Below are 18167 nucleotides of genomic sequence, written 5' to 3'. Positions count from 1 at the left end.
GGCTACTCCAGCCAAACAGACCACAGAAAGGAAAAAGAGAGAAAGAAAGAAAAAAAGCTGCAATCCCACTCACATCCACACCACCAAATGCTGTGATCTGGAGCCCAATACCTCTCCAGAGTGGTGTCAGAGAAGGCAAAGTAGGGAGCCTGGACTTCCACTCTCACCTAGCAGTAAAGCACTCCCCAGTGGGCTGATGTCACAGAAGGCTTAGTGGAAAGTCAGGACTTCATCATGGCCCAGCAGTATTAGGGCCACACATTCCTTCCTCCAACTCTAGTATCAGTGGAAGTCTTGTGGGGAGCCAGCATTCCCACTTGCACCCAACGGTAACCTTAAGATGTAGTGTCAGAGAAACCCAGCTGTTAACAGGATTAAATAAGGACCAGCGTCTCATAACATAATACAAAGAAACTATGGATCAATAAAAAATCATTCAACATACCAAGTACCAGGAGGATCTCAAACTGAATGAAAAAAGATAATCAACAGATGCCAACACTAAGATGACAGAGATTTGAGAATTATTTGACGAAGACTTTAGGGCAGCCATCATAAAAATGCTTCAACTAGCATATGCAGGTGTGTCAAAAATACAAAATTAATGGGATAAAGTTGAAGCAGTGCTGAGAAACTTGTAGCACTAAACGCACACATTAAAAAAGATGAACAAGTCTAAAATCAATAAGCTAAGCTCCCACTTCAATAACTTACAGTAAGAGAAAAATAAACTCAAGCAAACAGGATGAAATAATAAATGTAACAGCAGAAATTAACAAAACTGAAAACATAAGAATAAAGAAAAAACTGCTTTCCCCCAACATAATTGACATACAGCACTGTATCAGTTTAAGATGTACAGCATAATGGTTTGACTTACATATACTGTGAATTGATTACCGCAATAAATTTATTTAACATCCATCATCTTGTAGAGATGTAAAAAAGATTAAAAAAAATGCTTCTCCTTGTGATGAGAACTCTTAGGCTTTACTTTCTTAACACTGTCATATATATCACAGCAGTGCTAATTATAGTAATCATGTTGTACATTACATCCCTACTACTTATTTAGCTTGTAACTGTTAGTTTGTACCTTTTGACCACCTTCTTCCAGTTTCCCCTCCTACACTCCTACCTCTGGCAACCCCAAATCTGATTTCTCTTCTTAGGAGTTCGGGTTAGTGGCCTTTTTTTTTTTTTAATGATTTCACATATAAGTGGAACCATACAGTGTTTCTTTCTCCGATTTATTTCACTTAGCATTACATTCTCAAGGTCCATGCACATTGTTACACATGGCAGCATTGTTACAAATGGCATTCCCTCACTTCTTTAAGAATGAGTAACATTCTGCTGTGTGTGTGTATATATATGTATATACACATATATGTATAGATACATACATACACACAACTTCTTTATCCATTCACCTGTTTGATGGACACTTCAATGGACAATGTTTCCATGTTCTGGCTATTGTATCAGTTTTATTTCAATATATTAACAATGAATATATGAACACTACATTAAAAATACAATAATACCTTTTTAAATTGTTCAAAATAACTAAAATACTTAAGTGTAAATATAACAAAACATGTACAGGACTTGTATGCTGAAAGCTACACAATGTTGATACAAAAACATAGAAGCAGCTCTAAATAAATGGAGTGATGTATCATGGTCATGGATTAGAAAATGTAACATAATAAAGGGGTCAATTTTCCCTAACCTGAAATGCAGGGTTAATGCAACTCTTACCAAAATCCCAGCAAAATAACTTTTACTGATATAGACCAGGTTATTCTAAAGTCTTTAGAGAAAGGCAAAAGAACTAGAATAGCTAAAACATTTCCACAAAAGAATATCGGGAGGAGTCAATCTACCTAATTTCAAGACTTACTCTATAACTAACCAAGCAGTCAAGATTACCTGTGGCATTGGTGGAGGGAGACACACATGGATCAATGAAATAGAAAAGACAACCCAGAAACAGACTCACACAAATATACTCAAGTCAAATTTCACAAAGGAGCAAAGCAACTCAATAGAGGAAAGATAGCTTGCCCTTTCAACAAATGGTGCTGGAGCATTTGAACATCAATACACAAAAAGTGAACCTTGACCTAAATTTCACACCTTATACTAAAATTAACTCAAAATGGATCATGGACTTAAGTGAAAAACTATAAATATTTTAGAACAGAACAGTAAAAATTCTTTGGAATCCAAGGCTAAGCAGAGCTCTTAAACTTGACACTAAGAGCATAATTCATAAAAGAAAACTTGACACTAAGAGCATAATTCAGAAAAGAAAAATCTGATAAACTGGGGTTTAAGCAGGGGTGTGCTGGGAGTGAGATGGATGTGGCTATAAAAAGGCAACCTGAGGGTTCCTTGAGTGGTAGAAATGTTCTATATTTGACTGATGTTCTGATGGACAAATGACTATATTAACATCAATACCACAGTTATGATATTGTTTTATAATATCTATAATTGGAGAAATTATTTTTTTAAAAAACAGTTTTCTATGATGCTACCATTGGGGGAAGCTGGTGAAGGGTAAACAGGATTTCTCTGTATTGCTCCTTACAAATGAACGTGAATCTATAATTATCTAAAAGTAAATGGTATTTTCTAGAAATTTCATGTTAAGACCTTTAGTTTTAGGGCTACAGCATCACTGCACAAGCACTCCCAGAAGACAGTGCCTGGAAGAAAACCCAGACAATATTCACTCTACGTATCTATTTACAGACCTTAATATCAATCTGAGTGACTTAAATCCAAAAGGATCTGGAAGCTAAAGCTTTAAAAACTAAAATAATTACTACATTAAATTAGGTAAGATAATGATGAAATAAAACAAATTAATGTAAAGCATTTAATCTGAGAAGAGTTCTCTAACTTTCTGGCGTCAGGACCACTTCTTACTCTTACAAATTACTGAGAACTCCAAAGAGCTTTTGTTTACGCAGTCATATCCACCAATACTTACCTTATTGAAAATTAAAACGGAGGAATTTTTGAAATATGTACTAGTTTGTTGAAAACAATGTAAAAAAATTGCATGTTAACATGAATTTGTTTAAAAAATATATTTCAAAAAATGTTTAATGAGAAGTCCTATTGTTTTACATTTTTGCAAATCTTCAGCTCAACAGAATACAGCTGGATTCTCATACCTGCTTCCCTATTAAATATACCACAGTATATCGTTTTAGTAAAAGTAATGAAAAAAAGCAGACCTCATCCAGATATAAACTTGGTAAGAAAAAAGTGTTTTAACAGTCTTTACAGGTAACTGTGGATAATCTTTCAAACTACACTAAAACCCAAGTTGTAGTTTTTAAACAGAGTCTAAACTGTAATGTGGAATCTGAAAACATATCAATGAACTTTTAAAACTCTCTTACGTTAAAATATTTTAGTCTACCATGCTCTTTGAATGGATCTTTTACTTATGTATAATTTTGTAACATCATGCATTAGCCTTTTGAAAAATATTGGTTTGCTAAGTTACACAAAAATTCCAACTGTTGAAACATTTTATTAGGCAATATTAAAAAAATTACATTTATAACTATCTTTATTGATTTCATCAGAAAGTGTTTAAAAGCACTGGGAAGTTGTCAGACACATGGTGACACATTTTAAGTTTTCCAAAATTCTAATTTTTGCTTGAAAATTAGAATTTCATAATGGGCAACAAATACTGTTAGTTGCCTTCCCTAATGAAGTAGGCTCATTACATTCATTTTTGAGAAAATATCTACTAAATATCCCTGATTGAATAACCACAGTTTCTCTTGTCAGTCATTTTTTTCAAATAAAATGGTGCTTCATAAAAAAAAAAAAAGCAGCTGATTTAGTTCACAACTCAATTATACAGGCATATTTCTCCAGAATGTGCAGTATGTAGTATTTTACTGTAAGCCTTATTTTGTCACATAGATTATTAAAAAGATGTGTAGTCACATCTAATGTCATGCTCAAAAGTTGAAGACTGAGAGCTTTTCCCCTAAGATGAGGAAAAAAGAAGGATGTTCACTTTCACTGCTTTAATTCAATATAGTATTGGAACTTTTAGCCACAGCAACTAGGCAAGAAAAAGAAAAAAAAGGGCATCCAAATTTAAAAGGAAGAGTTAAAATTATCTGTTCAGCAATTCAGCAAAGTTGCAGGATACAAAACACTCAAAAATGAATTGCATTTCTATAAGTTAACAAAGAAAAATCCAAAAAAAGAAACTAAGAAAACAATTCTAGTTACAATTATATCAAAAAGAATTAAATACTTAGGAATAAATTTAACCGAAGAGGTATCAGACTTGTACACTGAAAACTATAAAAGGAAATAAAAGATACAAATAAATTGAAACACATCCCATTTTCATGGACTGGAAGACTTAATACTATTAAGATAACACTACTCAAAGCAACCTACATATTAAATGCAATCCCTATCACACTTTCAATGGCATTTTTGCAGAAATAGAAAAACCCACCCTAAAATTCATATAAATCTCCAAGTGATCCCAAATAGCCAACACAATCTTGAAAAAGAAAATTAATTGAAAGATTCCTATTTCCTAATTTTAAGAGTTACTAGAAAACTACAGTAATCAAAATAGTATGGTGGAGGCATAAGAACAGACATACAGACCAACAGAACAGAGAGCCCAGAAAAAAACCCTTGCTAAGAGTCATCACTAGTCATTATGGAAACAAATTAAAACCAATGCTACACTGCACTTACTACAGTATCTTTTTTCAAAACAAAAATGAAAAATAGAAAATAACAAGCACTGGTAAAGACGTGCAGAAATTGGAATCCTAGTGCACTGCAAGTGGGAAAGTAAAACAGTATAGTTGTTCCTCAAAAAATTAAGCATAGAATTACCGTATGATTTAGCAACTCCACTTCTGTGCACATATTCAAAAGACTTAAAGAAAGGATTCAGACAGGTATCCTTATAAGTATGTTCATATCAGCATTATTCACAACAGCCAAAAAGTGGAAGCAACTCTGTATCATCAAAAAATGATTAAATAAAATGTGGTATATACATACAAGAGTATTATTCAGCCTTAAAAAGGAGAGTAATTCTCACATGCTACAACATGGATGAACCTTGAGGATATTATGCTAAGTTAAGTAAGCCAGTCACAAAAGAATAAATTGTAAGATTTCACTTCAGTGAGGCAACCAGAGTCGCAGAGTGACAAGAAGCAGAAGGGTGGTTGCCAGGAGTTGGGGGAAGAACAGGGAATTATTGTTTAATGGGTATGGAGTTTCAGTTTGGGAAAATAAAAAAAGTTTTGGAGGGAGATAGTGAAGATGTTTGGAGGATAATGTGAATGGACTTAACTGCACTGAATTACACACTTAAAAACTGGTTAAAATGAAAAATATATATTATGTATATATATTTAACCACAACAAAAAGAAAGAAAAAGCTGTTAAAATTTTAAATTTTATGTTATATATATTTCAGAACAATGTGACAGACTGAAAAAACTGGAAATTTTTTCAAGTCTTTATCAACCAGGGAAGTGCTTATGACTGAGTTCATTATTTGCCTTAAGATGTCAGAAGCTCCTAATTCAGGCACTATTCTTAAAAGAAACAGCAAAACATTCTACAATACTCTTTCTAGCTCTAAAAGTCTCAGATTCCATACACTTTCCAACATTCATTCAATAATTCATTCAACACATACTGAGAATCTACCGTACACTAGATTCTGAGGAAACAAAGGAATAGGCTCAGTTCTTCAGTAATAAGAAACTCAACACAGAATCATTAAGATACTACACGATAAATGCTGCAATAAGAGCAGTAAGCACGTAGGAGGTATTACTACAGAAAATGTCAAGAGTAGAGAGAACTGGCAAATATAAAGGCAAGACCATTGAAATGGAGTCTGGGGAGCAGAAAGGAAAAGAATGGAGACAAGTGAACAGAGTGACACACCAAGCCAACAAACACGAACATTACAGGAGTCTGAGAAGAGAGAGAAGAGTATGTGGAGAAATAATAGCCAAGAACTCCCCAAATTTTAGGAAAAACTGAAATCTACAAATCCAAGAAGCTCAAGAAGCCCAATGAACTCCAAGTAGGAGTAACTCAGAGACCTACCAAAGGTGGGAAGTTACAGCTTGGTGGTAGAGTGCATGCTAAGCACAAGACCCTAGGTTCAATCCCTACTACCTCCATTAAAATAAGTAAACAAATAAACCCAATTACCTCCCAACAACAAATAAATAGAGACCCACAATGAGCCACACTATGTTCAAACTGTCAAAAGACAATTTCTCAAAGCAGCAATTAGACTCATGTCATGTACAAGGGAGCCTCAATAAGATTAACAATTTCTCATCAAACTATGGAGGCCAGAAGGTTGTGAGATGCCATATTTAAACTACATAATGGTAGGGGGAAGGGGTTGTCAACCAAGAATTTTATATCTGATAAAACCATCCTTCAATACTGAAGAATTAAGGCATTTCAAGCTAAAGAAAACCTGAAGGAATTTGTTGCTAGTAGACCTCTCCTACAAGAAATACTAAAGGGAGCCCTTCAGACTGAAGTGAAAAGATACTAGATAGTAACTAGAAGCCATATAAAGAAATAAAGAACATCAGTAAAGTAACTTTCAAAAGTTACTTTATGTTTTAGTTTGTAACTCTTCTTTTTGTTTCCTATATAACTTAGAATACAAATGTATAAAGCAGTAAGTCTGATGAAGGACGTGCAACATATAAAGATGTAGTTTGTGAGGATAACATAAAGTGGCGGAGAAAGTTGTATAGGAACAGACTGAATATGCTACTGAAGATAAGTTGTTATCAATTCAAACTAGACTTATTACAAGTTTAGAATATGAACTGGAAGGGAAAAAAACCAAAACCAAAACCAAAACCAAAAGAACCTCACCTCCCAAAACAGGATTAGGGACTATGGGTGAATGAACAATTAATTCTTCCTGAAAAAATTAGGGAAAGCTGCAGAGAGAAGTTGCCCAGAGATCAGAATATCAGAAGGTAGGAGACAGAGTAGAAATAGAAAAAGTGAAGAGACTACAAAAGCATACAGACACATAAAAGTGCAACGTGTTTACATCATTTTTTTAAATTGAGGAGAAATTCACATAATATTAAATTAACCATATTAAAGTGTATAATCAAAGGGCAATTATATGATTATGCAACCATTACCTATATCTGGTTCCAAAACATTTCTGTCATCCCTAAAGACAACCTCATACCCACTAAAGTCATTCATTCCCCATTCCTCTTCTTCCCCTACCCTCAGCCTCTGAAAATAACTTTGTGGATTTATCTATTTTGGATATTTCTTATAAACAGAATCCTACAATATGTCACCTTTTGTGTCTGGCTTCTTTCATTTCGCTTGTCTTTGAGGTTCATCCACATTACAACATGAATCAGTATTTCATTTCTTTTTATGGCTGAGTAATATTCTACAGCATGGATGTTCCACATAAATCCATTTATCCACTGATGGACATTCAGGTTGTTTCCACATTTTGAATATTGTGAATAACGTTGCTATGAGCACTCTTTGCAAGAGTTCTACTTAAAGATAAAGACCTGGGCAGTGGGATGGGACAGGAGAGGCAAAGGAAATATTGCTAAAAGAGCAATAACACGGCTGGAGGTGAAGCATGTTATGAAGAGTGGGGTCAAGACAATCCTGAAGTTCTAAGTTTAGGCAACTGGTAGACAGTAATCCCTTTCACTGAAGTAAGAAAGACAGGAAGAGTAACAGGGAAGTGGGACAAGAGTGGGGAAAGACGACAAAGTGTTGCTTTGTACAAGATGAATTTGAGATGCTCAAGAAATATCATTCAGTGACATCGAGACTGAGGCTTTAAAAAAAAGTATCATTGAGTCATCAGCATACTGATAGCAAAAAACAAAAATTACATCTAAAGCATCAAATTATAAGTGCATAAATGAAATTATTTTTAATCATTAAGAGTTCTCTATGTGTTAGTTATAGCATATCAACTGCATTTTTAAAACTCTAAAACAATATCTGGATTAAATCTACATTAAGATGACTAAATTGTTGTAAATCTGGAAAAGTACTGTATTACTCACAGTTCTCCAGAGAAACAGAGTAAGGTGTGTGTGTGTGTGTGTGTGTGTGTGTGTGTGTGTGTGTAGATATTGTAAGAAACTAGTTCATGTGATTATAGAGGCTGTCAAGTCCCAGGATATGCAGTCAGCAAGCTGGAGACCCAGAAAAGCTGGTGGCGTTAAGTACCTGTCTGAAAGCTAGCAGGCTCACGACACAGCAATAGTCCAGGTTTCTGTCTGAGTCCAAAGGCAGAAGAGAAGGAAGAGTTCCTTCTTACTCATGGGAGGGTCAACTTTTTTGTTCTCTCCAGGCCTTCAACTGACTGGAAGACGACAACCCACACTGAGGAGGCCAATCTGCTCTACTCAGTCTACGGATTCACATATTATATCTCAGCCAGAAACAGCTTCACAGACAGACCCAAATACTGTTTAACCACATATCTACAACCACCTTGTGGCCCAGTCAACTTGACACACAAAATTAACCATCTCAAGTGCTGTTAAGTAACTAATTTTCTACTAAGAAAACTGAATTTTTTGATAGTTCAGCAAAAATATGGTCCTTGACTGACTAAATAAATTTCACTTATTTTAAAGAATAATGTATAAAATAGAATACAGTATGCATTATGATTTGTGCCAACACTAAAGAGACAAAAAAAGCATATTGAATTAAATAGATAAGATTTCTAAATCATACTCTTGAAGGAGAATGATATTCCTTGAATTGAAGCAAAATGTCATCACAAAAATCAACCAATGCAAACCATTTTCCAAATTTACAAAAAAAAAAAAAACCAAAACCTTAATTCATACAAATGTTTTCAACTTTTAAATTCTTTTGCATAACATGACTTAATCCTTTGATGCTTTCTTCTGTTAGCCTGTACTAGATTTAAATGAGATACATTTAGCACAAAGTTATAGTTATTGTAAAACTTAAGTGTGCATTTCAAGATGGTCTTTACAGAGCTTTACAAAGCATCATGAACTAGTATCTGAACAAGTCTGAGAACCACTTATCTAAACAATTATAATAAACACATTTAGAATAAGACTGCATAGTTCTCAGCCTAAGATTTGTCATCATAAAGATGTGAATTCTCTTTAAGCCAATAAAATACCAAAATATTTTTTTTCTTGCAAAAGACAAGACTCCAGAGTTTATATGGAAAAACGAAACAAGAAGACACAGACAGGTCTAAAAAAAAAAGATGAGTAACTTGCAGGAGGTAGGGGAGGAAGGACAGTTGAGGGGAGAGATGTCCTACCAGATACGAAAACATAATAAAGAGTGTGACAGTGGTACAGAGTAAACAGATGAACGGAGCAGAATGACAGTCTATAACTGTACCAAATACAAATAAAAACTGAGTGTACATTACAGGAGGCATTTCAAATGGACGGGGGTTTTTACTAAAAAAAATGGTGTGACAAGCCAATGCCTACCACTTCTATCAGCTGAAACCATTAAGAAAATAACTAGAATATTTAGTAACAAATTAATATTTATGAATTGTAAGATAAAAAAATCGACCCATGTTCATCAACAGAGTAACAGTTATATAAATTTTGGTGCATCCATAAAATGGAATGCAATGCAGTCATTTTTTTAAATGAGGCAATATCATATATACAAATACATCACAAATTGAAAGATACATTAAAAAGAAAAGAGGCAAAAGCACAGAGAAACCTATATAATACCCTACCATTTGTTTAAACATGAGAGAAAGAAACTAAAATAAATATATGACTATCTATGTACAGAAAATTCTGGAAGAATAAACTGTTAACACATTGATTCTGGGTAAGGAAAATGGGTGGGCAGGAAAGAGGAATGGAAAGGAGCCTTACTCCTTTATAACCTTCGTGCCTTTTGAATTCTGTATTATGTGCATGTTATTACATACTAAAATATACTGTATTTTTAAAAATACACCTGAGAAGTCCAAGTATTTAACATAAGAATGGTACTTTTCTTCTTAGTTTCTCAGTTATTATAGACAAAATGACTAAGGAAAAGGTACTAAAAAAAAAAAAAAAAAAAGAACAAAACTACAGGTAGCTGGTAACAGCCAAGAGTTAAGCTGAAGAACCAAAAGTGACCAAAAAATCTAGATGACAGCAAGGTGATTGAGTAAGTAATTCATCATTATTATCTTTTTCATACATTTCCACAAACAAAAGATTTAAAAAATTTTAAATCACTTAAAGTGCTCTGCAGACATAAAACATTAAGAGTTTAAAATGTTTACTTTATTATCCTACCTCATTCCAAAAAGAAGTTACGAACTGAAATGTTATGTTTAAAACGTCTAATCCACTGCAAAGAACTTCCTACTTATCCTCTGTCTACAACTCTTGCAGAGATTTGTTGCTGTTGTGTTTGCATGTAGGAAAGAGTTCAAACATCAGTGTTGTTTTATAAATTCTGGTACATTCATGGTTGATATTTCTACAGCAATGAACGCAACATACAATTTAATTAATGATGTGTATTAACAGTTTTATAATTAAGCCCACTACTTAGAAACTGAGTTTAAAACAATCACCTTCAAAAGGCACTATTAAGAAAGTGAAAAGACAACCTACTGAGTGGAAGAAAATATTTGCAAGTCATGGATCTGATAAGGGATCTGTATCTAAAGTACATGAATGCTTAACTCAATAATAAAAAGACAAATGACCCAATTTTAAAATGGGCAAGGATCTGAATAGACATTTCTCCAACGATGACATACAAATGGCCAATATGCACACGAAAATATGCTCAACATCATTAGTCATCAGGAAAACGCAAATCAAAACCACAAGGAACTTTACATCCAACAGACTGGCTATAATCAAAAACACAGATACTAACAAGTGTTGTTAGAGATGTGGAGAAATTGGATCCCCATACACTGCTGGTAGCAATGTATAGTGAGGAAGTCACTATGGAAAGTATTGCAGTTCCACAAATGATTGAACATAGAGTTCATATATGACCTAGGAATTCTGCTCCCAGATATATATCCAGGAAAAATTAAAACACATCCACACAAAAACTTGTACATAAATGTTCACAGCAATATTGTTCATAATAGCCAAAAAAGTAGAAACAACCCAAATGTCTATCAACTGATGGATATTCATACAATGAATTATTATTTGGCCATAAAAAAGAATGAAGTACCAATATACACTACAAGGATGAGCCTGGAAGACCTTATCCCCAACCAAAGGAAGCCTAGTCACAAAAGACTACATATCCTATGATTCCACTTAAGGACATCGATAGGAGCAAAGTAAGTTAGTGGTTGCCTAGAGCCAGGGAAGGTGGAGGGAATGGGGGATGTTGGCTAAAAGGCATGGCGTTTCTTTTTGGTTGATGAAAATATTCTAAAATTTACTGTGGTAATGGTTTTACAACCATATGATATACTAAAAACCAAATGGGTGAATTCTATGGTATGTTTATTATATCTTGATAGAACTGATGCAAAACAACAAAATGGTCATGTATGTCTTTGTTTACACGCCACTGCATTTACCACGGAAATTAATTGTTCCTTTGGTCTTCATAAAGGCCATGGCGTATATCCCTCCAAATAGAAATTCTTTTTCTTTAAAGGAGACAAAAATAAGGAAAGTAGAAACAAGAGGGAAAATCTTCATAATTGAATGATTACCATATCTGACATATTTTACCTAGTCATTCTTATATTTTGAGCAGTAATTTTTTCCCTACCAGTATCACATTTTTGTCTTCTTTAAGCACTTCAAGAAACTAAAGAATGCCTAGCTTAATACAAAATGTTCAACTAATTTTCCACAGTTTATTTCTTGATTTATTTCAAGTCTGATTAGTTCCTTTCAAAAATACTTGTTTTGCAGAGATAACGGGAGGATTCATAGTACAATAAAATGTCTAAAACAATGCCTAGTGCTCAGTAGATTATTGTTATTATGCTGTAAGGGATGGAGGATCCTAAAGTTGATGAGAAAAACTGCAGAGAAGGGGGAGGACGTAAAAGCTATGCCCTCCAAAGGCACAGTCATGTGTCATGGAAAGGAAACCCTTGGCAGATAATCCCACTCCTCGCTGAGAAGCACAGCAGCAGCAACAGCACGATCATCACCACCGCTATTACTACCGCTTCTATCATCTCCATCATCACCCAACATTACTCTCCTCCTAAAGCATCTTTTTACATGCCTTTAATTTTTGTTCTAATTATGAAACGTTTAAACATATGGAAACATCTCCAAAGCCAGTTAATAGGACATCTTATCATTTTCCCCCATTTGTTTCAAAAACTGTTTTAAATATATGTAATATAAGACAACACAGATTCATTTTCATTTCCTCTCTCCCTTATGGTAGCCACTATCTTTGACTATGGTGTTAATCTTTACTGTGCGTGTTTTAACTGTAGGTACCTGTAAACAATACAGTGTTGTTTTGCATGTTTTCAAACTTTCACCAAATGACATATTGTTTTCTTAGCTCAACATTTTGCTTCTTTGTTGTTTTTTTAATTCAGTCATGTCGTTTCCCACAGCTCTAGTTTATTCATGAAAACTGTTGGACAGTATTACATTGTATGAATGTCAAAATATATTTGTCCACACTCTTAACTAATGAGATGCTTAAACTGTTTATCTGATACGGGTATTGACGCTACAACAAACGTAATTCCTTGAGTTTCCAGGATATAGTCATAGAAGGAGAACTGCTAGGTCAAAGGATACACCTTCAACTTCATTAGAGGTTGCTAAATTCATCTCCCTTTTCACACTACAACCAGCAGTAAGAGAGTTCCTGCTTCCCCTCTTCCTCACCAAATCTTAGTATTGTAATACTTTCTAATTTTGCAAACCAAAGGATATAAAGCAGTACTTCATTGATCTATTTTTTCCTGATTAGTAAGATTAAGTATCATTTACTGGTCTTTCAGGTTTCCTCTTACGTGAAATGCCTTTAACAGTTTTGCCAATTTTCTACTAATTTGTGGTATTTCTTAAGAACAGTCGTGGGGGGGGGGCGCGGAGAATAGTGTAGTAAGAATCCTTACACTCTTTTCAAAAAACAGTATAAACCTGTTGCTGATTTTCATATCTAATAAAAGGGATTGTCTTTCAATTCCTGCCTTCTCAAAGTTCACGGCTATTTTCCAGACATTCATACCTGTGTTTCTCAAATCTTTTTGGCCACTCACAGGTGGATTCCTCCTCGAGAGCCAATACACATATGCTTACATATTAAGTAAAAAACAGGGCTCTAAATCAATTTCTTCTAAGGGATTAACCACAAGCAAATACACAAGAAAATGAGTTTGTTTCCATTCTATATAGCCAATGCCACATTTTGGCTCATATTAATATATCATATAGCTTTCATTCGGATCAGCACGCAAGCAACTATTTTGATTAATAACGGTTTGTTAAAACCCTTAATTAGTAAATGACCATCACATCAGATACATCAGGATGTCTGAAACTCTCTTCTGTCTAGCGAGTTAAGAATTAAGGTACAAATTCAGGCTAACCAAATGAAATGTTTTAATTTTCAGTCGCACTATCATACAATCAGTTCTTATGGATAAATTTGCTCTGCAGTAGTAATATGATTTTTCTAGATATTTTAGTGACAGGAGACTATTGCTCAGAAAAGTTAACTTCATTTACACGAGCACTGTCAAATGCCTTGCAAAATAAAGACGCTGCCCTAGAAGCATATAATTATACACAAGAAAGGGCCTTCGATCACTTAATTTAACTCCCACATTTTCAGGTGAGGCACTTGCAATCCAGAAATAAGACATTTCCCTAATCTAGGTCCTCTAAAATCTACAAATCCAGGGTTCTTTCCATTGCATCACGCATCTTCTTATTTTAGACTCCCTAGCTTTAAAACTCTTGATTCCTCCACTAATTTTACAAGATTGAGTTGATGCGATATAGAAATAATGGAAGTACTCCCCAACCCCACACCAATTCTTTCCCCTCCCCATCCTCCATTATAATATACACAATGAAGAAAATACCTGCCTGCCTGAATTTCTGACAGTAATTAGGTGCGGAGTACTGAGCCCCTGCCTACTGTTTCCGCGTTAAACCAATAGAAGTTTCAATCCTTTATACCCTATTCAACAACACAGACTAAGCGTCGACTTTGCAGGAAGCGCAGTGCACGGCGCTCCTCCTTGCCCGCAGACCACCGACGCCAGGAAGCCCGCGGCGCTGGGTAAGGGGGGTGCGGGGCAGACGGGAGTTGAGGTCGCTGGGGGAGAGCGGGGCAGGGGTCCCGGGCGCGCCAGGGAACAGGCCGAGAGGCACGGGAGACTCACCTTTCCGCAGCTCCCGCTCCCACACGGTGACGATGGGCCGCGAGTGCTTGCGGTGGTGGATGAGCCACAGGGACAGGGTCTGCACGCTCTGCTGCGAGTTGCTCAACTCCGACAGCTTCTTCTCCAGCGCCGCCTCTGAGAAGGCGGACATCCCTCCGACACCGCGTTCACGCCGTCCCACGCGGTGGGGCTGAGGGGAGGAGAGTTTCGCCGCCCCCGCTGCGGCCTCGCCCCCTCACCCCACCCTTCCCCACGCCCTCACCACTGCTGCCGCCACATCCGAGACCGGCCGCAACCCAGCAAGATGGCGTCCAGCCGGCAGTGACGTCACGGTCGGCCCGCGCCCCGCCTCCCGTGAAAAGGGGAGGCCGAGAGGCGGGACCTCTGAGCGGAAGGGGCGGGGCCAAGGCTGGCGCAGGAGAAGCGGTGGGGGGCGTGCCCACTGGCTCATCGCTTAGGCGGGATGGTGTTTGCGAGGCCTAGACCCCTGCTGCTGGGAGAAACTGTGCAAAGGTTAATTATTAATCTATATATGTGCGTGTAAATTTGGTACAGGCACTTTAGAAGACTGGTGTAATATATTTTAAAATACACCTTTCTTGTGACCCTGCGATTCCACTAATTCTCGTCAATGCTAGGGAAACACCAGCATGTTTGCCATGGAGCTGTATGGTAGTTGTATGGCCCAGCTCAGTAACAGTGAAGAGTTGGTACATTCACAGCATGGAAGTTTCTAAATTAAGTGTGATACAACGTATTACAGAATACATACAGCAGTTCAAAAGATTGATAAAGCCAGTGGTGGACTGAGTTTTTTTAAGTTGCAAAAGGAAAAGCACAGCACATTTGTTTTACAAAAGTGTGTATTTTATATGAATTCGTAAGTATGTAAATGCATGGTAAAAGGTGGAGGAATACATACTACATGAATAGTGGCATCAGAGAGAGGGTCAGGGTTGGAGCCCTTAAGCTGTGTCTATCTTGCTTTTTTTTAATTTATGTGTTATTTATATAATAAAAAATTAATCTTAGAAATCTCATAATTAATCCAACATTTTGACATACTACTTAACTCTGATAATTCACAAAGGGAACAGAAAGAGGGATACTGTCATATTCTAAATATTAATGTAAGAAACTTCAAGAAAGTTACATAAGAAAGCACAGAAATTCCTAAACCATCTTTTGAGAAGCACTGTTCTAGAACTTTGCCCAAATAGGCATCAAATATGCCTATTTATGTGTTTGGTTGATTATAAGTGTAGCTTCTTTTTCCCATTTCTAATGTCTCTACAGCTTCAGATTCAGAGATACCTCAGGAGGTAAGGTTAACTCTCCTTCCCCTCACTCCAGTATCAATTCTTTCCCTATATTCTTCTTTCTCTCCTTTTATATCCTTTTTTTTTTTAAAAAAAGATCCAATCTACTTAGTATAGTTTTAAGCCTTAAGTTAGTTCAACTTTAACCTGTTTCCCAAGACCTAAAAGTATTTTCAACACTATTCCTTTTCATGAGCCCTGAGGCCACCAAAATTGCTACACATCCTCTCCCAGATTATGTCTTCACCTGAGACTCCAGCTCTTCCCACTGCCCCTCTTCTCTATCTCAATTCTGCCTGAACTTTAACGCCCACCTTAAATCCTACCTCCTTTCCTTTCCTTATCAGTCCAGTGCATGCAAGTTCTTTCCTGAGTCATTAACTGACTTGAATGGCTTATTTAGTGCTTACACTACTAGTCTGTTATTTGTAATTATACTTACATGTCACTGAGAGCAAAATCTGTCTGAGGAGAGAATATGTAATACATATATGAATATATATAACTCATATATGAGCATATGAATGTATCTTTTCTCTCCTCAGCTAGGCTTTGCTCTCAGTGACATAGCCAAAGCACCAGTTCTTCTGTCTTCCCTGGTCTTCAGTCTGATTTGGCTGCTCCTGCTCTGGGCTCCCACAGTACTCTGTGCATGAGTGTACCATGGCTTTCCACACCAAGCAGTAGGATCTATATTTATTAATATTGTTAATTATTGCTGTGTTTTCAAAATACTGTTTATGCCTTTAGGTAATTATGATTAATTTTCATATCTTGTGTCCTCTGACTATACTTCTCAATTTTAAATATAGGCCTCAAATTAAGAGCAATGCATATTTGCATACCTAGTGTGATTTCTTGTATGTGTGACTTAGTTAAAACATATAATAAAACTAAGTTTGGGGTTTGTATCCACTTTCCTTTGAGTGCCACCCAGTTACCTCTAGTATCTTTTCTCTTGTAAAAAATCAGTTGATTTCCTGGTTAATTAGATTCAGTTACTAACACCTTTTTTTTTATGGCTTACACCACAACAGGCAAGACATTCATTCGAAAGTCTAAAATCCCTATTGTGTCACACCTAGGAAGGTATGTTTCTGTCTCCACCAAAAAGGAGGAGGGGGGATGCTACATGTTAGGGTAAGGAAGTAATAGCAAAGGGAAATGAATGCCACCAAAGTCTTGGAAGCTCTCTTTCCAAATTTCATAAACTCAGAAAGACAGTGATCAAAATAGAGTTGCTCTCGATATAATATTGGCTGCTCAAGGTGGAATACACATTATCTTAAAAGAAAAATGTACTTACATTCCTACAGACTTCTCTGGAATCTTTAATAGTACTAAATGTTTCAGGAAACAAAGAAATTAGGAGACCAGGTACTTTGGCTGATTATCCTTTACATGTAAATACTTCCCAACAGCCATTGTCACATCAGATTCAACAGTTCATCTTCTAACAAAAGGAATATGAAGTAACTGACTTTAGTTCAACAATAATGTTCTCTAAACAACCTTTGATGACAGTGGATCTGAATTTCACAGACTAACATATCTTGCAGGCTGACTTCATCTGCCCATGGTTAAAATTGGAAACTGAGAAAGTAAAAAGATAATCTTGGAAGCTGACAGCTAGTGTTAACCTAAAACAATGTCAGTTATTTTTTACCAGCAAAATGAGTTTATTTGGGAACAGAAGAGAACTGCAATTCAGGTCACACAACTATGGGTAAACCACAGACAAGCCCAGTAAAAGGAAAGAGAGAAAACTCTTTTATAGAGGAGAAGAGGAAGTTGAGAGGGGCTGTTATAAACTAAAAGTCCATTGGAGGAAACTGGGAGTTTGAAGTATAGTGATTTTTCATTGGCTGAGCTGTTGCCAAGCAGGGAGAAATTTTTTTCTGCTCCCAGTTGGTAGTAGTAGCTTCACTTCCTGCTGGAAAGACAAGGTTTCTCTTCCTGTTGGGATCTGTTTTGAGGTTGAGTGGTAAGTGAGAGAGAGCTCCCCATTCTGGTCTCCCAACTCCATTTTAGTGAGGTTTCCCTTTATTAATTTTCATACCATGCTGTAATGTTCCTACAGAAACCTTCAACTAGGCCTCACCAGATAGGAACAATAATCCGACAAGGCCATTCTGAGACTGTAGTGGAACAAGACAGAGTCAAGGCCACTCTGAAACCATGAAAATTGCTAATGTCTTCCTCTTATAACTAAATGATTACAGTTCCTTTAGCAATGTTATCTCTAGCCCAATCTTAATCCTTTGGCATTCCAGATAAAAACTGCCAAACATCTATCCAATCACCAAAATGCCCCCACTTCCTGACAGCACCCAATCCAGAACGGGCTCCTGCTTTCCCTAAAACATCCTTAGAATCACCCAGCACAGTCTCAAATC

General features: G+C 36.2%; 1 protein-coding gene across 2 annotated transcripts in view; it reads right to left on the bottom strand.

Moving 5' to 3' along the window:
- Positions 1-14758, bottom strand: part of RPRD1A (regulation of nuclear pre-mRNA domain containing 1A) — a 55742-nt gene extending 40984 nt beyond the window's left edge. Inside the window, exon 1 of one of the 2 annotated variants that reach the window (XM_006202317.4) lies at positions 14453-14758. In XM_006202317.4, the coding sequence (XP_006202379.1) occupies positions 14453-14603 (151 nt within the window). In that variant the 5' untranslated portion in view covers positions 14604-14758. The remainder of the gene's footprint in view (positions 1-14452) is intronic. The other variant, XM_031690348.2, reaches the window with a different exon arrangement.
- Between the last annotated feature and the right edge of the window lie 3409 nt (positions 14759-18167).

The sequence above is a fragment of the Vicugna pacos genome, chromosome 24 (assembly GCF_048564905.1).
Source record: "Vicugna pacos chromosome 24, VicPac4, whole genome shotgun sequence".
Taxonomy (NCBI): Eukaryota; Metazoa; Chordata; class Mammalia; order Artiodactyla; family Camelidae; genus Vicugna; species Vicugna pacos.
Note: the sequence above shows the minus strand (reverse complement) of the source record. Positions and strands in the feature narration are given on the sequence as shown.